Genomic DNA, 22,259 nt, shown 5'->3' on the forward strand with positions numbered 1-22,259 from the left:
TCGCCATGTCGCTAGTCACATCGCGTCCTGCAGTGTGCTCTACGGAGCAGGAACTGCATGTTAGGTCGCGTCCATCGTCAAGATCCCTGCAATGGATAGACAGCAGCGGGGGTAACTGACTCGGACGTGGGCATCATCCCTCTTGTCACTGCAGAGTAAGTCGCAGTTGTAGTGGTATATGTATGGCAGCTATCTTCTGGTATATTACAGAAACATCTTCATCAGCATGTCAGCACCTGCCACTCCCTCGCAACGACTGTCCGGCCGCGTCGCCATTGTCACCGGATCCTCGCGAGGCATCGGCCGCGGCATCTGTCTGTAATTCCACCAAGAAGGCGCTTTTCTAGTCTGTGCCGATCTGAAGGCCGCCGGACTCGCGCCAGACAAGACGCCAACCCACGAGCTGATCAACCAGCAGAACGGAAAGGCTATCTTCGTGCAGGTCGACGTGGGCGACGCGAGGCAGGTCGAGGCGCTGGTCCAGCGAGCAGTGGAGGAGTATGGCCGGGTGGATTTGTAATGAACGATGGTTCTACACTTCTCATCCCAATTCCTATAGAAACTGACCTTGCAGCTGGGTCAACGACGCTGGGATCTGCGTCGAGTCCGGCGACGCGCACCCGATCGACGAGGCATCCGAGGACGTGCTCGCTCGTTAGCGATTTACACAGCTACGAAAGGGGCCGTCGCTTCGTTGACAAGGACCGTCGCCCTAGACGCTGCTCCCTATCGTGTTCACTGCAACGTCATCTGTCCGGGGTGTATGTGCCTGTTTTTCCCAGAAATGTATGATAATGCTTTCTTGTATCTGACGACATGCATAGTCACGCAAACGTCCATGCTCGACAGAGCCTTCGAAGGTGTCTTCGAATCCAACAAAGCCACGCTGGCCCACACGATCCCATTAAGCAGGTTTGGAGAACCGCGGGATATCGCCCGCGCGGCGGTGTTTTTGGCTTGTGAGGACTCCAGCTGGGTTACTGGGGTCGTGATGCCGGTGGATGGGGGCTTACTGCTCAGTAGGATGGGAGAAAGGAAAGATAATCAGTGTAGTGACGAGATAAGGCATGATTATGCTTATGCAGTTTATCATATCTACTCCGTACTCTGTAAATACTGTGGACTACTGTAGTTAGCTTGCTAATTCCATCTCAACGGCAAAGTCAGAATACTCAATACAGTATCCAAGCATGATTGTATTAGATCCGCTCACATATAATTAGGTGTCTGGTAGAGTATTATCCGGTAGGGACTGGATACGCACATACGATGCAAAAATCGGGCAGTCCTACTCCTGCATTATTAACTGTGTTGATTGCATTGATCAAAAAAATGATAATATTATCGAGGAAATGATAATGGTTGTTCTTTTGGCAGAAGACAAGAGACTAATCAAATTGTGACGTATGTAGTTAAGAGTTGGAAAGAGTTTTCTAATATTCACATTATTTTCCTTTTCTTTTTTCTCCCCCACTTTCTTCCTTTCTTCGTTTTTTGTTTTTTTTTTCTTTCTGCTTTTTTTCTCTTTGAAACTAGACAGGGGTGTAGTGTCTACCTCCTGAACTTCACCCTAGCAGGATGTCATACAAATATTCATCCATCACCGAAGATCTATCTACGTATAAATTCCTGCGTAAACCGGTATCGAGAGTAAGACTGCAGATAGAAAGGCTTTAAGGCCTTACCCAAGGCAATCGTCTACTGGAAAAGAGAGACGATATCTCCCTCTAAAAGTGATAAGAAAGGATCTAAAGAATGACATAGCATAGTATTGTATGTACATTTGCATATGTATTACTAGCTTTCATAGAATCACTCACAATAGCACTGTTCTGATCTGTTTGTATAATAAATCCTACTTCCATAATATCAGCGGACAGTAAACTGAGTATATGACAATAAATACTAGTCTAGATACTTGATTAAATCCCACATCTACTCCCGAAACGGACCATGACACGCCTCGTAAATGCTTAGTCCTCAACGCCAGCATGCTCATAACACCATACCATACCACACGCCATGCTATCGTATCGAATCTACTCCAGCTCTACCGGCGACCTCTGCTGACCGTCAGCCAATTCCGGCGGATCCCATTGCCCGGGGAGTTCCAGGGGCGGTGCAGGATGATATTGCACTTCCGAGTAGGGAGGAAGAAGGCCTTTGAAGGTGTCCATGGTCCCTTGATTATTGTTATTGTTATTGTTAGTGGTGGTTGGTTCTGCCCGTTTTCGTCGAAGCAAAAGGACGGTCCATAGTAATGCGATCAGCTCGATGATCCCTAGGGAAACGCCCACGCCGATTCCTGCCTTGTCGCCTGTCGAGAGATTGTCTGAGGGACGGACAGAAGAAGAAGAAGATGTTTGTACGGCAGCGGAGTGGATAGCAGACGATGTGGTAAAGACAGTTGAGCTGGTAGCAGAGCCGGTTGATGCTAGTGAAGTTGCACTCGATGTCGTTGTCGTTGGACTCGCGACATTCCACCCCACGACCGCAATTGCTCCCACGGTCGAAGACGACGTCAACGTCGTCGTCACGATCGTCCATGCTGTGGACTCCGTTGCCGGAGCAGAAGCATACGTCAATGTCATCCCGGGTAGCACCGTGGACAAGCAGTCCCCTTCAACTTGGCCAGTCTGTCCATTGGCGAGGTAATAGCCTCTATTTCATCGGTAGGTCAGCACTGGCAATGGATGGCATTTCAGAGTCGTACTGTACTTACGACGGACAGCACATCGCCAGCGTGCTGGAATGGTCCCTGGTAGACGTAACCACGGTCGAAAACCCCTCAGGACAGGTCAGAGGCAGGATGTTGACGGCCGTATGGCCTGATTGATCGCCGCCTCCCAGCAGCCCCTGCTCCCACCATGTCGTCACGGCCGGAGGCTGGCAGATGACTCTGTGGTCGATGTCGAGGCCATAGCCAGGATCGAAGGCTACCAGGCTGGGCCCGTCGAGACGAAAGGAGTCGGAGCAGCCGGCCGATGCAGTCCAGACGGTTGTCAGCGGTATCCAGGACGTGACCACGCCGGAGGTGGTCTCTGCTGGGTAGACGGACATCGAGGGAGGAATGCGTCGCAGCCTGCCAGCTAGGTCCAGGCAAGAAGAAACAATGATAACAATATGAGGAGATATTGTCTGGCGGCTATTGTTTATCAATCGCACCAGGGGCCTTTCCAGCCAAGTCAAGCCTATATGTTCCTCGACTAACCTCTTGAGTTATGCTGTCCTTCGATCCAGTGTGACCGCCCAACTAGCGCGGTGTGCTGCGCCGCAAGCCCAACTTGGCGTGTTACCCTTCAATTGAAGGACCTTTCTTGCTGTCTTCAGTGAGTTGCTGGAAGATATTTCTAGAATAATTAGCAGAAAATGTCTTCTGACCGGGCAGCGAGGGCAGGCTCCCAGCGCAAGAGGCCTCGCACAGCACGACGGGCGTCTCGCTTCTCGTCGCCATCCTTCACGATCAAAGCATTTGTGGCCGGTGCTGCTGCTGTAGTGCTGGGATTGATTCTCTGGATCAGGGATTCTCCGGGCCATTACACGAGAACCATCGATTGGGACGACCGCAGGTGAAGGAATCCTTTATCACCAGTTGGGATTCCTACGCCAAATACGCATGGGGTTCGTGAATTGATTCTCACAAAAACATGCTCAGGCTCAGTAATGGTTGCAGGGCAAGATCGCTTCCATCTATTGACCAAGACAGGCTCGCAGATGAGCCCGTCCGGCCTCGGATGGATGATCGTCGACAGCCTCGACACGCTGATGATCATGAACCTGACGACGCGGCTGGCCGAGGCACGCAAATGGATCCATCGCCGGCTGACCTACGACCAGGACCAGGACGTCAACACGTTCGAGATGACCATCCGCATGCTGGGCGGGTTTCTGTCGGCGCACTACCTCTCGTCCCAGGTGCTGCCCGACGTCTCGTCGCGCCGGGACCACGTCTATCTGGCCAAGGCCGTCGACCTCGCCGACCGACTGCTGGGCGCGTACGAGTCGGCCTCGGGAATCCCCTACGCGAGCGTCAATCTGCGGACGAGGCAGGGTATCCCGTCGCATGCCGACGGCGGCGCGTCGTCGACTGCCGAAGCCAGCACCGTGCAGATGGAGATGAAGTACCTCGACCATCTGACGGGTAAGGAGGAGTACTGGCGCAAAGCAGAAAAGGTCATGCAGATCCTCGACGACAACGGCATGGAGGGCGGCCTTCTGCCGATCTTCGTCGACTCGCAGGCAGGCCGATTCACGACGCGAGAGATCCGTCTGGGGAGTCGTGGCGATTCATATTACGGTGCGTCCATGCAAAATGTTTTCTATACGTCAGTTAATAGTCAGTTATATGCTGACCTCTGTAGAGTACCTGATCAAGCAGTATCTGCAGACGTCCGGCCAAGAGCCCGTCTACCGAGAGATGTGGGCTGAAGCACTCGCCGGAATCCAGAAGCATCTGATCACAACGACGAAACACTCGCAACTGACGTTCGTGGCGGAACTGCCCGACGGCATTGGCGGCAGGTTATCTCCCAAGATGGACCATCTCGTTTGCTTTCTTCCAGGCTCGATCGCCTTCGGAGCGACAGACGGGCTGACCGAAGCTGAGGCACGATAGACACCCGGCTGGGGCGCTGAACAGGAGCAGCAGATGCAGCTCGCGAGAGAGCTGATGAAGACGTGCTGGGGCATGTCCAAGTGACTGCAAGCGGCTGGCACCGGAAATCGCCTGGTTCGAGGCGGACGACGCCGCGCTGCAGCCTGCGCCAGGAGCGTCTGCGTCGGGTCTTCCCGCTAGCAGAAACTCCCCAGCGAGCTGGAAGAAAGACTACATCGTCAAGCCGCTGGACGCACATAACCTGCTGCGCCCAGAGACGGTGGAAAGCCAGTTCCTGATGTGGCGGGTGACCAACGACCCCATCTATCGACAATGGGGGTGGGAGATCTTCCAGGCGTTTCAGAAACATACTATCCTGGACGACGGCGAGGGATATACGTCTCTCGACGACGTTAACGGGGTGCCTCCGACGAGGCGCGATAACATGGAGAGTTTTGGCTGGTAGGCCCGGCCCCTACCCCTGGAAAATAAAACACATGTCATAAACTGACTGATAAAACAGGCGGAGACGTTAAAGTATTTGTATCTGCTGTTCTCGCCGACGGATTTCCTCCCCATCAATCAGGTTGTCTTTAGCACTGAAGCGCATGTTTTCCCTCGCATCCAGCCGAAGAAGTTTCGGACGGGGTGGGAACGGAGGCGCAGGTAGAGTTGGCACGGAGATCTCCGCTGATTGAATGTCTGATACATCTTACAGCTTAACTGAAAGAGTAATAGATCTGGATTTGAGTGAAGTCCTGATTTGGGGCCTGTCTTACATGATTCTAGCTGGAACGTATGATCACTTGCCTGGAGTTCTGCAGATACACTAGGACAGAACGAAGTCTTCTAGATCCAGCTATTTTTACTGATGAGTGTTTTAAACTAAAAAAAAAAAGTTGCCTTTCTGAATTATGTGCTGTCATGAGACATATATCAATAAGAACTAGGGGAATCGTATGAGAGCAGCAGGCTAGCAGCCTAAGGGAATAGTTAAGATAGACGTTTTGTACAGAATAGATAGATGGCGATAATTTATTTTATTTTTTTTGTTTTTAGATTGGATATAGTCTGCAAGATTTGTATTCTGTCTTTAGTTGAATTATTGCTCATTCCTGTAATGATTCCTTGCTTTTGTATCTGCATGGATTCTACTACAAGATAGACTGGGCATAATACTGGTTTTGTTGATACTATACTAAAAAGATAATCTTTTTTTATTTACGACGGTGCAATTATATTTAGTCTAACTATATAGTCAAGCAGTGATTTTCCCTTCGTTCCTTCGTTCTTTTCTTTCTCCTTTTGAAACCTATAAGATATTAATCACTTATACCTAGCTTTAAACAAAATATTATCTTTGTCAAGCTGTAAATAGTAAATACAAGCAATGCTGTCCTGAACTCGGAATAAAAAATACCTCCCTTTTTATATTCCTGTCTAGTCAAATCACATGATCAACTCAGTGAAGAAAAAGATGAAGCTATTGACAGACACTGAATGAAGACTGGCATATTCCAGCGTTTTGGCTCAGCGTAGCAACTCGCTTAATGCACGGGCCGCCGGGAGCTGTGCGGCAATCCAAGCTTTTTATTTCGGCCCCTCCACCGACTTTTTTTTCTTTTAGTTTCCCTTTTCGATCGATACACCACTCTGCTGGAATACATCTCTGTCGGCAGAGTATCGATTTCTCTATATAAACACTCAATTGCCTTATGTATGCAGTATATACTGGATTGCATCACTTGTATGTGGGGTAATAGTAGGAGTTATTTTTTTTTCCCTTTTGGCCCCTCACAGGTATCTATGTGCATTGATAACTTTCTTATTTAATAATAATAGCTTCAGACAGCCTGCCAAGTTCTGTGGCAGCAGATGCCAACTTTATCATGCATGATCGTCTTCCTGACGGCGGTTACGACCGGCTATCCTGGGTCTTTCTTCTCTTCCTTTCGCCCTGATTCTTTGCCTGATTTTCGGTCTCGCGCCAGCCAGCAACGAGATGATGATAAGAGGGGCACTACGACTCTGCATGCCGCAGCCGGCGAATTTTATTTGCAACGCAGCCCACGCTTAGACCGCTGGTGGCTCGCAGTGGGGCATTCGTCCGGACCAGATATATACTCATCAATCTACCCTGGTCTGGTGCTGCAATGCAGGTATTTCCTGCAGGAAAAAAAACAGACCATACATGCATTCTCTGTGATCATCTCTCACTGTCGTCTTTCTAATGACTCAGACGCCCCCCTATGGCCGTCGTCTGCTGCCCCAGGTCGTCGACGAGATCGCCGCTTCCGATCCCCGTCGTGTCTGGGCTGCCATCCCCCGCGACCCGGACGATCTGACAGCCGGATATGTCGACCTGACGTACGCGCAATACGCCAATGCCATCAATCGCGCCGCCTGGTGGTTGGAGGACCGCCTGGGCGGGAAGAGCTCGTCCTTTGAGCCGCTGGCGTATGCGGGCCCGTCGGATATCAGATACACCGTCTTTGCCCTGGCGGCCATGAAGGCGGGATATCAGGTTGTCGAAAATACACCTGTTCGATTACTGTCATGCTGACTGACGCGACTGCTGCAGATGATCTTCCCCTCACCCCGCAACAGCAACGAAGCCCACTACGCCGTCCTCAAGGCCGCCGGCTGTTCCAAGTTCCTCCACGCCACGACGACAGCGGCCCTCGCTCAGAGCCTCAAAGACGGATGGCCGCACGCAGAGGGCACCTCAGGCGAATTGCTCACGCTTCAGGTCCCCGAGTACCAGGAATTTCTCGACGAGACGCCCGCGCCGCATTATCCGTATGAAAAGACGTTTGACGAAGCGAAGAACGACCCTTTTCTGATTCTACATACGTCTGGGACTACTGGTGTGTTCTTTTTACGACCTCCTTTTTTTTTTCGTCTGCGGCTTACGACTGACTTTCCAGGCCTACCAAAACCAATCTTTTTAACAAACGGCTACTGTGCCCATGAGGACCTGCTACGCTTCTTCCCCAAGATCGACGGCAGAGGCATCATCACCAACCTGCCCGCCGAGTCGCGATGCTTCCTGGCAATGAATCTCTTCCATGTGCGTTGTCAGCCTTGAACGGGTCCGGACGTCCCACTAACGACATGTCAGGCCGGTGGTGTGCAAGTCTCGCTTCTCAAAGGCATTTTCCTCGGCGTGATTATTGTCTTCCCTCCGCCGGAGAAAGTACTGAATGCCGACGACGTCAACGCCGGTATCATCCACGGGAACTGCGACGGCTGCGTGCTGCCGCCGTCCCTGGTCGAGGACATGTGCGATGTGCCCGAGTTCCTCGACACGCTGGCCCGCATGAAATACATCGTCTTTGGCTCCGCGCCGCTGTCCAAGGCCAGCGGCGATCTGCTGCACCGCCGCAACCCCAACGGCTTCCACTGGATGGGCCAGACCGAGACGGAGCTGCTGCCCCTGGTGCAGCTCGAGAACCCGGAGGAGGACTGGCAGTATTTCCACTTCCACCCGTGGACCGGCGCCGAGCTGCGGCCCATCGGCGACAGCGAGGACCTGCACGAGCTGTTCATCGTGCGCATGAAGGACCCGCCGCTGCCGCACCTGCAGCCCGTGTTCGAGAACTTCCCAGACCTCCAGGAGCACTCCCTCAAGGACCTGTTCTCGCGGCATCCGACGAAGCCGTACCTGTGGCGGCACCGCGGCCGCATCGATGACGTCCTGGTGCTGTCCAACGGCGAGAAACTGAACCCGGTCTCGATCGAGGGCCTCATCACCAAGAACGACCCGCGCGTCACCGGGGCGCTGGTCGTCGGCGAAGGACGATTCCAGCCGGGCCTGCTGCTCGAGCTCCGGGGCGCTGATGTGCCCACGACCGAGGAGGGCCGCAGAAAGCTCATCGACGAGATCTGGCCGGTCGTCGAGCAGGCGAACAAGACCAGTCCGGCATACGGGCAGATCTCCAAATCGCACATCATCTTCGCGTCCCCGGAGAAGCCGTTCCAGAGAACGCCCAAGAACACCATCAAGCGCAAAGTCGTCGTCAAGGAGTACGCCGACGAGATCGCCGCCATGTACGCCGCGGCCGCACAGGGCGTGGCCGCCGATATCCCCCCGGCGGACGTGCACTCGCTGGACTCGCTGCAGGAATACGCACGGCGGCTGGTGGCCAAGGTCGCAGGCAAGCCAGCGCCGGATGACGACGCTGACATCTTTGCGCTGGGCGTCGACTCGCTGCAGGTGGTGCAGATGGTGCAGGCCATCAAGGCGCTGCTGCGCAACCAGGGCGTTGCCTGCGACGACAGGGCCGTCAGCCCGCGACTCATCTATCGCAATCCCACCGTGCGGCTGCTGGGAGCTGCAATTTTTGCCATCGCCTCGCCCGACGCCTCTATTGTCTCTCAGGATACTCGCGCGGCGACGCTGCAGCGCATCCTCGACCGCTGGACCAAGGACCTCCCAACGCCGGACACCCTGCCGGCCGTCGGGCCAGAACCAGAGACCTGGACGGTGGTCCTGACCGGGTCCACCGGTTCGCTGGGCTCGTACCTGCTGGACGCGCTGCTGGGCAACCCGCGCGTGGGCAAAGTCATCTGTCTGAACCGATCCTCCGGCGGCGCAGACCGGCAGCTGGCCGTCTGCGAGGCCCGGGGCCTGCGGACGTCCCAGCTGGAGGAAGGCATCGCCTCGCGCGTCGAGTTCCTGCAGAGTGACGACCTGTCTGCGCCGCAGCTGGGCCTGGCGTCGGCGACGGACTACGAGCGCTTGCTCACGACGGTCACGCACGTCATTCACAACGCCTGGCCGGTCAACTTCAATCTGTCAGTCGAGTCGTTCGACCGGCACATCGGCGGCGTGCGCCGGCTGGTCGAGCTGAGCGCGGCGTCTGCCCACCGCGCGTCCATCTTTTACGTGTCCAGCATCTCGTCCGTCGCCGGCTGGAGAGGCAGCACGACCGCGCCGGAGGAGATCCTGCACGACCACTCCGCGCCGGAGGCCATGGGCTACGGCGAGTCCAAGTACCTGTCAGAGCGGCTGCTGGACGCTGCTGCAGCTGCGTCCGAGGGCCAGATCCCCGCCAGCATCCTCCGCGTCGGGCAGATCGCAGGGCCGATTGGGCTGCGCAACAACTCTCTGTCGTCGTCCTGGCCCGACGCGGACGGCGATCTGCCGGCGGCAGGCAAGTGGAACGAGCAGGAGTGGCTGCCCAGCCTGGTGCGGAGCTCGGCGACGCTGCGCATGCTGCCGACGACGCTGGGCACGATGGACGCGGTGGAATGGGTGCCAGTCGACGTGATGGCGCGGGTGATCGCGGTCGATCTGCTGTTGTCGCCACGCGAGAAGCGGGCCTCGGCGGCGGTGTACAACCTCACCAACCCGGCCGAGACCAGCTGGTCGACCGCCCTGCTGCCGGTGGTGTGGGAGGGTCTGTCGGGGACGATCGCCTCGGAGATCACCCTGCGCGACCTGCCCTCGTGGATCGCCGCGGTGCGGGCTGGCCCAGCAGCCGACGCCGGCAACCCGGCGCTCAAGATTATCGAGTTCTACGAGAACCTCACGCGCGGCGACCGGCAGCAGTATGCGACGGCGCAGGCGACGGCGGCGAGCCCGACGCTGCGGGCCTTGGGGCCGGTGAGGACGGGCTGGATGAGGGGGTGGATGAAGCAGTGGGGTTTTGCCAGGTAATACAGAATTAGCATATACGGAATAACATCGCTATCTGGTTGAGTATGAAACTACTATACAGGGAGTGATGATCGACTGGCTAGAATCCGCTAAGAAGGTTCTACAGAGGCGTATATAAATAACTCTTACGTGTGCAGTGCATAACTATGCTCTCGATAGATACATAGAGTTTTTGTTCGATCATATGAATACAATCAGACTTGGTTGATTATTATAAATCATTATAGTTATCTCCACGTCTGAATAACTAAACTTTTCCTTCCCACGGCACGCGATGGAGAGAGGAATTCCTATTCCGGAGGAAGCACGGAGGACATAACACATCCAAAACAGAACTGGAGTACTTTATTGCCCTATTTTTAGGCGAATTAGAAATAGACGCACGCCATGGAACGCGGGGCAGCCCTAGCCCAGTAGCCCTGCCTAGGTGCGCAGTCTGCTTTGCCGAAAAGAAATATAGCTTGCTAAAAGCTAGCAGCTGCAGAAACCAAGAACCGTGGATCAGACTGGATCATCATCAGCGAGGATCACACTAATATAGCCCGGCCCTGTGCAGCTAGCTATTCTACCTATTTGGAACGAAATGATCGACAGACGCCATCAAACTGCCTAAACTTTAACATTTCGCATTAATGTTGGCTTGGCGCAGATCCCCCGACGATGATTCACTGAGCAGAGAGGGCGAAGTCGTGGTTGGTAGATTTTCTTTTCTTGATTTTCACTTTTCTCTTGCCCCCGGCGATCACATCTCGTGGAAAGCGCTATTTTTGAGGGCTGTATGTACTGTACGGAGTACGACGAGGAAATTATGTAGCCTATGACAGAAAATATGAATTAATCGATCTATGTTAATTGATTAATATTGCTTCATTTCATTATATCAACTACCTACGAGATTGTATTGTCAAAAATAAAATTGTACTCATCCTTTACCACATCTACAGTCACGTATTATTTATCGTCAACTGCTGGTGGACTGATGGCCCCCACGCTTTCTTGGCTGTTTAATGCCTCAATAGTTAGGAACTTAGGACTGTTAGGTACATACAGTACCGTACCTCGGTTGAAAACCTGTGCACACAAATACATTAGAACATTATTAGATTAGATTGGTATCATGGCACGAGATACAGACAAGCAAGCCCCTTGCAGCTAAAACTTTATCCGATGATAGCGAGCTGGATCCCGCTGCCCGATGTAACAATTGATTCAGTGCCCTGTCCTCGGAAGCCAATCCTGTACGATCGACAAATGACAAATAAAACAGACTTTTCCTGAGAGGGTGTTTGTACTGCTCGGTACCACTTTTCCGAATGCGGCTGTTTTTAATTTTGGGCGATGATGCTCGATGATGGCCGATCGATCGATCTTAGTTCTGGGCACTGCGACATAATCCTCTCAGTTTGTTGTGTATGACTGGTCTGTCTCAACTAGCTTTGTGGATTCATCCTGACATGCTGATACTAGTATATCTGTTCTCTGGCCTAGCAGAGTTTCTTCTGCTGTGAACTTCATCTGAAGATTCTTCAGATTGACGCTTCAATGCCGCTTCGACTCTGACATTGTGAATCGCCCTGCTATGTGAGGTAGCGGAAAGGAATACTCCCACGTCACCATGGTCCCAGCCTCGGTCGTTCTGGCCTTTGTATGTTGCCACACCTAGTTCTGCTATTCTGCTGTTCTGCTGTATCTTGCTGACTGCTCAGCTCTTCGTGGGCCTCTCGACGGTGATATGCCTGCTGCGACTGTTCCTGCGCCTGCTATGGCTGCGGGACTATTCCCCGGCTGAATTCGTCAACATCTTCGTGATTGTAAGCACATTTCGAATGCGGGTGGGATTTTGATTTTGCATACTGACGCATTAGATCCTCCTCGGTTTCCAAATGTGCGGCATGGCCATCACCGACATGTACGGCAACAACTACATGCCTCCCAGCGTCCGCGAAAGCCTGACTTCCGAGGAGAAGGAGCAGCACATCCTCGGCACAAAATGGTTCCTCGTCGGCGGTCTGACCTACTACGCCATCGTCTGGTGTTTCCGCGCGTCGCTGCTGCTGCTCTACCGCCCTCTGACCTCCAACGTCGCCGGATATCGCTATCTGCTTCCGGGCGGATTGGCGGTGCTGGGATTGACCTATCTGGGTGTCGTGTTGGCGAGGCTGCTGTCCTGTCGGCCGATTGGGAGGATGTGGCAGTACGTTTCTCCCTGAAAGGGGCTCATAACGGAGAAGATGTGTCGTGCTGATTCTGTAGGATGTACCCGGATCCCGGCAAAGAGTGCGCGGAAGCGTTGGTTCACGTCTATGTTGCCAGTGCGTTTGGAATTATCAGTACGTCGGTCATTCTCCACCTATATAGATGACTGCTAACAATTCTAGTCGATATCTCTCTCATCATCATCCCCATGTCCGTCATCTGGATGGCCAAAATGCGTCGACGCGACAAGATCGGGCTCTACGTGCTTTTCGGGCTTGGCTTCTTCACTGTTGCCGTCATCATGTGCGTTCCTTTACCCCCTCAAATAGATAGATTTTCTTGAGAATAACTGTCCTGACAACCGCAGCGTCCGCCTCATCCTCACCATCGCCGACCCCGCCGCCCACAGCGCCATCGTCTGGGCCACCGTCGAGATCTTCAGCACCTGCATCGTGTGCAACGCGCCCTCGATGCGCGTCGTGCTGGTCCGCTTCCGCCGGGGCGAATACCCAAGCGGCTACCTCAGCGGCTCGCGAGGCGCTGGCACTCATGCACGCAGCCAGGGGACCTACCATCACTCCCGGCCGGGGACGTCGTGGGTGACAGCGTCAGGACGACGCCGGAGTCGCTCCCCGACCGGACGTGCTGCCGCTCCCCCCGAGGAGATGTACGTCAAGGGCCAGATCAACGTCACGACGGACGTGAGCGTCGACGTGCGCAAGACGGACGATCCAGAGACGGGCCGGCAGCCGAGCAGCACGGGCAGCGGCGAGGGGTTCGTCGACGATTGCGAGATGCGCCCGCTGGCGACGCATGGGATGGCCGTGAGTGCCAACAATCAGACAAGGTGGCACAGTAATGATGGATGACTCTATATAAAAGCATTGTCTGCGCTATACAAAAAGCATTGTCTGTGGAGGGAACTGGTATGGGCTGTATACATGTAGTGGACGGGTCATGAGTCTTATGCATATACATATGTTGTTGGCGTTAGGAGTTGATCTACGGAGTATAGAAAGTACTGTACATGTGCGTATGAATTACGGTTGAATATAGATGGTCTTTCCTCCCTGGAATCAGTTTTTCTGTTTCTTTCTTTCTTTCTTTCTTTTTTTACACGCGTAAGAAATCTCTCTTCTATTCTGCAGTCCCAATCCAGACTAGACCATATTCGCTCGTCAGTCTGCCATCTGTACACTGTCGACGTGGACACAAGCTCAGCTGCACCTGATCACGAATCACGTCTCTCCCAAATACAAGGATCGATCTGCAGCGTGTGTGGGTCACCAACACAGCTGCACTCGCTGCAGATTATTATTGGGGCGGGGGCACCGAATCGAGAGGCCTCACGTGGGACCAGCGCATAGGTTCTACATGCGCTGAGCATCCATGCTCCATCAACCTGGTTAAGCGAGCACATTGTGGATATATCGTCCCATGGGACGACGATGGATGTATTCTTCCTGCAACCCAAAAGCTGGACCATAATATGTTAATACTGCAGTCGATTAATTCTTTCTCGACATCGAATTAAAGTTCGCCCGGTGGCGGAAAGAAAAACGCCGCAGCCGAAGCAGCGACTCAGCGAGCGAGGCGCGAGCCCCACACACCCAGCGCCACGCCCCACTTGGCGTGCCGCCCGATTCTCCGCATTCCAAAAGTCAAAAGCGCTGGCTGGCGAATGGGAATTGAGGATCCGCCGAGGCCTTGCATTGCTTGCACAAGGTCGATCATACCTTGCATGGAGTACTTACAGTGCTCCGTACAAGATTTCAATTCAATTCGCTTCTGGCCCCCATGCATTGTTACATCGATGGATGGATGGATGGATGGATGGATGGATGGATGGATCGACAGACAGCCCGGAAAATTTCCTACCTGAATTCAATTCTTGTTTCTTCCTTCAGCCGGACATGGCTGTTTCCTAGGGTTTTCCGGAACTCAACCGAGCTCGCTAGGCTGGCTGGCTGGGCTGGGCTGGGCTGTATCCAATTTTATCTGTACTGACACGCTAGGGGTGTAGCGTAGCTTTCTTCTTTGCATTTGCCATGAACTTCTTTTCTTTTTATCTAGTGGACTGATTATATCCAAGTTTTATTTCTATAGTATTTTTTTTATTTTTGTTCCTCCATTCTTGTTTTCTCTTTTCTTCTTTACTTTTTCCTTCCTTTATCCTTCCTTCGGACAGCTCTGTTGTTTAGTTTTACTCCCGTCTCTGCTTGTCAGCATTCGCCATGGGCTTGGGCATCATCGAGCCCAAGGGCGTCGACTATGTGCCCGGCACAGCCATTCTGTACCAGACCAAGGGCTCTGCTGAGCCCGAAAGCCCTCGAATTGAGGACTCTTCTGATAGCGACAGCTTGAGGCTGATTCCAGTGCCGTCTGCGTCGCCTCGAGATCCATTGGTGAGTGCATACGTCCATAATTATATCTACAAATACTACTGTCCTATACATCTCTACTGACAGCCCCAGAACTGGCCCAAATGGAAAAAAGACCTTACCTTCTTCTCCATCTGCTACATGGTCATCATGGGCACGCTCGTCGGCCCCACCCTCTCCAGCGTCAACGGCGTCCTCGTCGAGGAACTCCACGTCACCTTCAACCAGGTCTCCCTCCTCACGGGATGCGAGTTCATTGCCTCCGCCTGCACCGCCCTCATCTACCAGACCGTCGCAAAAGTCTGGGGCAAACGCCCCGTCTACATCTTTGCCACGCTGAGCATGTTCGTCGGCGTCGTCTGGAATGCCTGCCTGAAGATGTCCTATGTGCAGTTCATGACTGCCCGCACGTTCCAGGGTCTGGGGCTCGGCGCATTTGAGACGTTGCCGCCGTCGTCGATTGGTGATTTATTCTTCGTATGAGACGTATCTCTAATGCAAAAAAAATAAACGTCCCGCTGACCGGCTGCAGGTCCACCAACGCGGCAAGCGCGTCGCCTTCTTCAACATGACCTTCTTCGGCCTCTCGTACCTCTCGCCCATTATTGGCGGCTACATCGCGCAGAAATACGGCTGGCAGATGCAGTTCAAGATCATCGCCGCGTTCTGCGCTGTCGGCGTCGTGCTGATCCTGTTCTTCTGCCCGGAGACGGCGTACAATCGTCCTGCGGTGGCAGACGACAGTCAGTCGCAGGATCTGACGGCCAGAGACCAGAATGAGAAGCAGGTCCTGACGACGTCCGACAGCCCCGCCGCGGACTCGGCGTTCAAAACCTGGCTGCGCGAATTGAGCCCCTACAACGGCCGCTTTTCCGACGAGCGCATCGTCAAGATCTTCCTGCGTCCGTTCGCCGCCATGATCTACCCGGCCATCCTGTGGGCGTTCATGCTGCAGGGCACCGTCCACTGCTGGTCGATCGGCGTGTCCATCATGATGGCGCAGCTCTTCGCCGGACCACCGCTCAACTTCGGCCCGGCACAACTCGGCTACATCTACGCCTTCCCGGCCGTGGCGTCGCTGTTCGCGTACCTGCTGGGCCTGTTCCTGTCGGACTGGGTGCTGAAAGTCGCGGCGCGGCGCAACAACGGCGTCGCGGAGCCCGAGTTCCGCCTGTTCTTCACCGTCGGGGTGCTGGTGTTCGGCGCGCCGGGCCTGTTCGCCTTTGGACGGTACGCAGCGCTGGGCACGGGGCCTGACGCGTCCGGCGCCAACGTCAGCTGGGTGCTGATCAGCTTCTTCTACGGGATGATCGTCTTTGGGCTGGTGTGCGCCTGTACGGCGACCTTCTCGTACCTGCTCGACGCCCACCGCGCCTTCTCCGCCGAGTTCATGATCGCGCTCGTCGTCTTGCGCAACATGTTCGCCTTTGGCGGCACGTACTTTATGCCGACGTGGCTCGAGACGGGCGGGCCCGAGCAGATGTTCTACTCCATGGGCGGGATTTTGTTTGCTGGGTGTCTGCTGACGATTCCCATGTACGTGTACGGCAAGGTGTATCGCAACTATTTCCACCGGCATAACCTGCTGCTGCTGTTGTAGCAGATTTTGATAGAGGGGAAGCACTGGCTTTGGTTGATTTCTATTCATTCGTGTCTTTTACTACGCTTTACCTTCTTAGACGAACTTTTTTCCGTATCTAGATCCTTTTTTTAACTTCTCGGGCCCCATACATACTATATGACAACAGTATTATAGTATAGAATATACTATGTTTTATTTTTATTTATTTCCTATATTAATTAGAAAACGCCTTATCCAATGACACTTGTCTTGAACCGTCATTTCTAAAATCAGTAGAAGAATGTAGGTATCTTATTCTCGTGATCCCTTATTCTTGAAGAAGTATACTGTAAAGTTGTAATACCCTCAATGCAATCTCTTCCCGTTCTACAGATTTTTCTTGGAGTAAAACAAACAAACCTCTTGTAGCTAGCTAGGCACACACAATAGAGACATAGTTATTACTTATGACTTATACGATAGGTATTTAAGGCATTAATACAAGCCTTCAAGAACAAAAGCAAAAAATTTTTTTAAAAAAAAGATAAATGTAAGAAGAATGAAGAAGCAATAGGTATTTTGTAAGATTGACATATAATATACCTTCAGAGCTAGCCTCCAATATATATGCCAGCACTTGCACAAAACTCTGCTTAAGAGACATTCGTTCAGCTTTGCGGCGCCCTAGATTTCCTAAGGGGAAATGGGTAGAAAAGGAAGTCAAGAAACGAGAATAATGACCATGAGTCAAACACATATGGATGTTGGGAGTATAGAGATATGATATAATATGATATGATAATTATAATTGCATGCATGTATGTGTATACAGTACATAGGTTGCGACATTTTCTTCTTCTTCGAATGCTCGATTTGATATTGCTGTGGTTCTCTCTCTCTCTCTCTTCTTTTTGTTTTCCTTTCCTCTCCTTCATATGCTAAATATGCTAAATACATGCTTATATTCAACTGCTATATGTATTCCTCTTTTTGCGTTTCTATATCTCTTTCTTCTTTTTTGTCCTTTTTTTTTCTTTTTCTTTTTTGATAACGTATGTAAAAGACTAGATGTCAACAGCCGGCAGTTCCTTCCTGGATAATTTCCTCAGGCAGAGGCTTGGTTCCTTGCCACTGTCTGGCTATTATTTCTGCTTTTACTTGTACACTACGTCTTCCCTGGACGCCAATGCTATCACGCTCTTCCTTTAGTACCCATAGTGGTGGTGTGTCTCTCGAGTTTCAGACTTCACCTGACAAAATCCTCAGTTCAGTCCTGCTGAAAGTCAAATGTGCAACCTTTTGTGTTTTGGAAAGTCTGTCGAAGGTTTGCATGTCAAAGAGAGCAACATCGTTTGGATAGTCGTTCAGCTTCTCCCGGCTTCTCACTAATTGTGCTACAGTACCATAATTGACATGTCACCCTCTATGTACGGCACATGAGTGTCATGATCAAGATAGGAGAACACAGTCTTACCACTGTATATTTCAGGCATAAACTAGGCCACTAATATGTGAATCTCTTGCAAGACGATCAGAACCGCAACAAGATGGCCCTGAACAGTAAGCCTGGAAACTTCCTCATATGCAGGATTACGTGAGTTATGCACAAGAACATTGCAAGACTTGCCTAGAAACTTGGCTAGAAACTTGGAATGGAAGCTAAAGTATTTAAATATTGCCCTCTATTGTATGTATATCCGCTTCATCCCTCTGGTTTATCGACTCCAAAGGGCTATCCAGCTCTAGATATATTCTTGAACACCACCAGAGCCCGAGAAATGAGTCTAGTAGTCCAGTCCAGACTATGAAGACAGGCATGAAGCGTTCAGCTCGATATTTGACAGCTCATGTGGCTGTCTGAACAGGATATTCTGCAGTAATAGAGGTATTAACAATTAAAAAAAAACAAATGAAATCGTCGCCAGAATAAATAAGAAAACGCCATGACCGGATATCTAGCTGCTGTAGTCTGATTATGACCATTGATCTGCTAATATTAAGAAATACGACAAATTTCAATTATAAAAAAAACATTTATATCATTGGAAATGAGACTGGGTTTCTTGATGCAAGTCACGCAAAATAGTTACATAAAAAGCATCCTTTTTAGAAATTCACGACTTAGGGAATCCACCTATGTATATATTTAAAGATGCAGTTAATTAGCAATATTTTTAATGGATTATTACCTGGGAAAAAAAACGATTTAGTCTTCTGTAAATATACCCAAGAGCTACTTCTTAAACAAACATACGAACTGACTATATACTCATGCCCAAGGGTATACTTCTATAATCCTCATCCAGCAGCACCAACCCACCAACTACGGAGTATTCCCGATAGACATGTCCCGTCTTGTCTGCTATTTACTCCATATTTTCGTTCGGCATTTACCATCCCCACCCACCTCTTTTTTCCCCGCATTTTACGAAGTAGCAAAACCCCGGGTGCAACTTTCCGCCCCGTGGGCACGATAATTGATGAGCAATAGCCTAGGTTATCTAGATCTCTCCTTACTCTGTATGGACTGGTGGAACGGGGTGATGTCGGGATTTACTCCGAGCTTTTGTCGACTACATATATACTTGTTTCAATATACCTGTGCACTACATCTATGGTTGTCTTGAGCGAGGACAAGCATACTATAATCACTTCAGCTTGGCTTGACAAGTTTATTGGTCGAGGAGGACGATGAAAACTCTCGACGTTGTCGTCGTTGGCGCAGGCATCGGTGGATTGGCCACCGCTCTGGCCCTGGCCACTGACGGGCATCGCGTGACGGTTCTCGACGCTGTCAAGGAATTTTCAGAGGTGTGACAATTGTCACTCCCATAATAATGTTCCATACTGACAGCCATCTCAGGTCGGCGCTGGCATCCGCGTCCCGCCCAATTCCTCGAAATTGCTCCGCTCCTGGGGCGTCGATTTGGATAGCCTGAAGAAAGAAATCTCCCACGGCAACCGCTTCGTCGACTGGAAGGACCACAGCCGCATCCTCCTGGCAGTCTCGTTCGATGACATGCCGCAGCGGTATGGCGCGCCTTACTACTTCCTTCACCGCGCCGATCTCGTCGACGCCCTGCTGCGCGCCGCGCAGACGAAGAAAAGCAACATCGCCATCAAGACCAACAGCCGTGTCGTCGAGTATGATTTCCACCGTCCGGCAGTCATGACGGAGCAGGGTGTCTGGTATACTGCCGACCTGGTCATTTCCGCCGAAGGCATCAAGTCCTCTGCCCGCGCCGCCATCAACGGCGCTGCCGTCGAGCCCCGAGATACCGGTGACGTGGCCTATCGCATTGTCGTCCCTGCAGGCCCGCTGCTGGAGGATCCAGCGATAAGAGACCTCGTCACAGAGCCGTGGGCCACGCACTGGATCGGCCCCGAGGCGCACGCCGTCGGCTACCCGCTGCGCGGCGGCGAGCTGTACAACATCATCATCGACGTCACGCACAACACGGACCTGGGCGAGCCCGTCCGCGAAGGCGACTGGAAGAAGCAGGCCGACAACACGGAACTGGTGCGGCGACTGAAGGACTGGTGTGCGCCTGTGCGGAAGCTCTGCGGTCTGACGGGCGAGTATCTGAAATGGAAGCTGGCGGACCTCGAGCGGCCGCTGCAGCGATGGGTGCATCCCAGCGGCAAAGTCGCGCTGCTGGGGGATGCGTGTCATCCGATGATGCCGTACATGGCGCAGGGAGCTGCCCAGGCGATCGAGGACGCGGCATGCCTGCGAGCAGCCCTCGCAGCGTACGGGGACGAGAGCCTCGTAAAGGCATTGAACGTGTACGAGAAACAGCGAGCGCCGCGAGCAGACTACATCACGAAGAACACGCGCGTGCTGCAGGAATGGTGGCATCTGTATGATGGGCCAGCGCGTGAGAAGCGAGACGAGCTGATGCAGCGGGACGACGAAAGCAATCCGATCTTCTGGGGATATTCAGTCCGGAAGGACTGGCTGTTTGGCCTTGACGCTTCAAAACTGTTGGACGGTGAGGACTTGAAGATTCCGAACCTGCCCCCGATGCCTCCGCAGGATGCATCTGTCTATAAGACAGCAAAAGACGCGAGGCTATAAATCCATTTAGACGTGGTTGCTCATTCTTTTTTTTCTTTTGGCATATTAGAAAGATTCTGTGATAGTTGAACGCGATGCTCATGACTTACGATTGCGATATGCTGCCCTTGAATCACATCGAACACGGTAGTCATAGCCACAATTCACTCCTCCAAACAGCTGCTGAACAACTCCCCAGCACAACATGTTGGGTCAGCGTTCAGCCTGTTCAGCCTGGGTCATGCTGAATACTAAAAATTCGATTGCGAGCTTGGGGATATTGCTCCTAGTATCCAATTCGCTTGTGCAACGTCCAGGTTAAGAGGACATATAGTACTATAAAAGTTCTTCGGGACATGATAGTATTGGCAATATCTTGGATGACAGGCAAAATTCCAGGAGGCACATACATGCCTAATTCGCAATAATTGGCTAAAGAGTAAAAGTTTGCTGTCGCAACTCAACTTGCCATTAACAAGGAGGACCAACTAGGGCTGAAACCGCAACCTTGCTTTTTTTCTTTTTCAACGTCGACAGCTTGACTACGAGGGAATATAAGAAGCTATCTGCTTGTGAATATGCATTATTCTAATACCATTTGTCAGAGTCATGCAGCATTGGACGCCTAACAGCGGCTGAATTGAAGTCAACAAAGTCCTATATGTACTGTATGTAAATCCAGTTGACCCTGAAAGAGCAAAGGGTCAACAGCCAGTTCCACTTCACGGACAAGACATCTTTGGTCTGGATGTATCCTGGAGATTCGGCTAGATTAGTGAGGGACAAGATTGCTGTCAACAAAGTTGTATGTATGTGCTTTATTCAACTTGCTGCCATCCTCAGATTAGTAGTTAAAAAGTAACCTTTACATCATAGATACAATAACATGAACAAGAATTAAAGGAGAAATAAAAAACATACAATGTCTAATCTACTAGATAAGAACATAATTTTTTTTATCTATCTTCGACTTGCGTCTCTTTTCCACGTCCACGTCCCTGGGCGCTTCGCCACACGCACCGGCACCATGCAGGACGTGATCAGCGCAGCGGCTGCACGAGAGTCGACCTTGGAGCTCAAACCTGCCAGTCAACATTCGCCCTCCCTGTTCTCCTTCCTCCTCCCATGGCCATTCGACCTTCGTTGCTTCCAAGGAGGGCGGCTGGTGCTTCATCTCTTCCATCAAACAACCTATCGCTGCCCAACGGATCAGGGGGAGTTGTGCCCGCAGGCAACGGTGTTGTCACGTGCAACTGCTTCCGGTTCGGCTGCTGTAATCGATAACACGGTCTGGCAATACGCAGGGGGTTCCTTTCAAAATCCAGAAAAGAAATGGGTGGGGTGATTATTTGAGGCTACAAATAGGGCTGTGTTTGATTTATCCTAGTCCCTTCCATCAACAGGTGATCTGGTAGGACGCCTCACATTCAGAGTGGAACCTCCCGCAGCTGGTCACAACCAAGGGACTGCCATTTAGGATGGAAGACCCAGTCCGTCCAAGCAGTGCAGAGGTGTACGAAGTCCTGGCCAGAAGTTATACTCTCTGGTCGAGCCTAAAGGATTTAGCAAAGGGTGATACAAAGCTTCCCTTCGATTGTGTCCAACTTCGGAGTATACTCGGTCCTATTCCAGCCTATCTCGCAGATGGAAGAAGCCATGATGCAGCATTCTCTATTCACAGGAGAGATAATAAGACAGGATCTGAGCTATATCTCAGTGGACACTCAATGTGGGAGACACCAAAGGGCACTTGCGACTTGCCACCCAGAATTTTATCCCATCGACTTCTCTTTGCTGTTCAACATCCC

The 22,259-nt window shown here is 52.0% G+C and overlaps 6 protein-coding genes across 6 annotated transcripts; 5 read left to right on the forward strand and 1 right to left on the reverse strand.

Annotated features, from left to right (window-relative positions):
- Positions 1-226: 226 nt before the first annotated feature.
- Positions 227-1,132, forward strand: T310_1594 (uncharacterized protein; the record flags this gene model as incomplete). The annotated part of the gene is made up of 4 exons (XM_013475567.1): positions 227-314; positions 348-508; positions 575-761; positions 825-1,132. The coding sequence occupies 4 exons, from the start codon at positions 227-229 to the stop codon at positions 1,130-1,132; spliced, it is 744 nt and encodes a 247-aa protein (XP_013331021.1).
- Positions 1,133-2,039: 907 nt separating this feature from the next.
- Positions 2,040-3,454, reverse strand: T310_1595 (uncharacterized protein; the record flags this gene model as incomplete). Its single annotated transcript, XM_013475568.1, has 3 exons — positions 2,040-2,661; positions 2,723-3,082; positions 3,297-3,454. 3 exons carry the CDS (start codon positions 3,452-3,454, stop codon positions 2,040-2,042), a joined length of 1,140 nt encoding a protein of 379 aa, XP_013331022.1.
- Positions 3,455-6,824: 3,370 nt separating this feature from the next.
- Positions 6,825-10,507, forward strand: T310_1596 (uncharacterized protein; the record flags this gene model as incomplete). The annotated part of the gene is made up of 6 exons (XM_013475569.1): positions 6,825-7,136; positions 7,176-7,461; positions 7,522-7,664; positions 7,716-10,202; positions 10,318-10,353; positions 10,484-10,507. The coding sequence occupies 6 exons, from the start codon at positions 6,825-6,827 to the stop codon at positions 10,505-10,507; spliced, it is 3,288 nt and encodes a 1,095-aa protein (XP_013331023.1).
- Positions 10,508-11,871: 1,364 nt separating this feature from the next.
- Positions 11,872-13,491, forward strand: T310_1597 (uncharacterized protein; the record flags this gene model as incomplete). Its single annotated transcript, XM_013475570.1, has 7 exons — positions 11,872-11,901; positions 11,963-12,067; positions 12,122-12,450; positions 12,510-12,586; positions 12,635-12,755; positions 12,820-13,276; positions 13,468-13,491. The coding sequence occupies 7 exons, from the start codon at positions 11,872-11,874 to the stop codon at positions 13,489-13,491; spliced, it is 1,143 nt and encodes a 380-aa protein (XP_013331024.1).
- Positions 13,492-14,686: 1,195 nt separating this feature from the next.
- On the forward strand, positions 14,687-16,534 carry T310_1598 (uncharacterized protein; the record flags this gene model as incomplete). Its single annotated transcript, XM_013475571.1, has 4 exons — positions 14,687-14,857; positions 14,927-15,310; positions 15,366-16,369; positions 16,513-16,534. The coding sequence occupies 4 exons, from the start codon at positions 14,687-14,689 to the stop codon at positions 16,532-16,534; spliced, it is 1,581 nt and encodes a 526-aa protein (XP_013331025.1).
- A 2,551-nt stretch (positions 16,535-19,085) lies between these two features.
- On the forward strand, positions 19,086-20,472 carry T310_1599 (uncharacterized protein; the record flags this gene model as incomplete). Its single annotated transcript, XM_013475572.1, has 2 exons — positions 19,086-19,205; positions 19,258-20,472. 2 exons carry the CDS (start codon positions 19,086-19,088, stop codon positions 20,470-20,472), a joined length of 1,335 nt encoding a protein of 444 aa, XP_013331026.1.
- Between the last annotated feature and the right edge of the window lie 1,787 nt (positions 20,473-22,259).

Source organism: Rasamsonia emersonii (genome assembly GCF_000968595.1).
Source record: "Rasamsonia emersonii CBS 393.64 chromosome Unknown ctg1118621759993, whole genome shotgun sequence".
Classification (NCBI taxonomy): Eukaryota; Fungi; Ascomycota; class Eurotiomycetes; order Eurotiales; family Trichocomaceae; genus Rasamsonia; species Rasamsonia emersonii.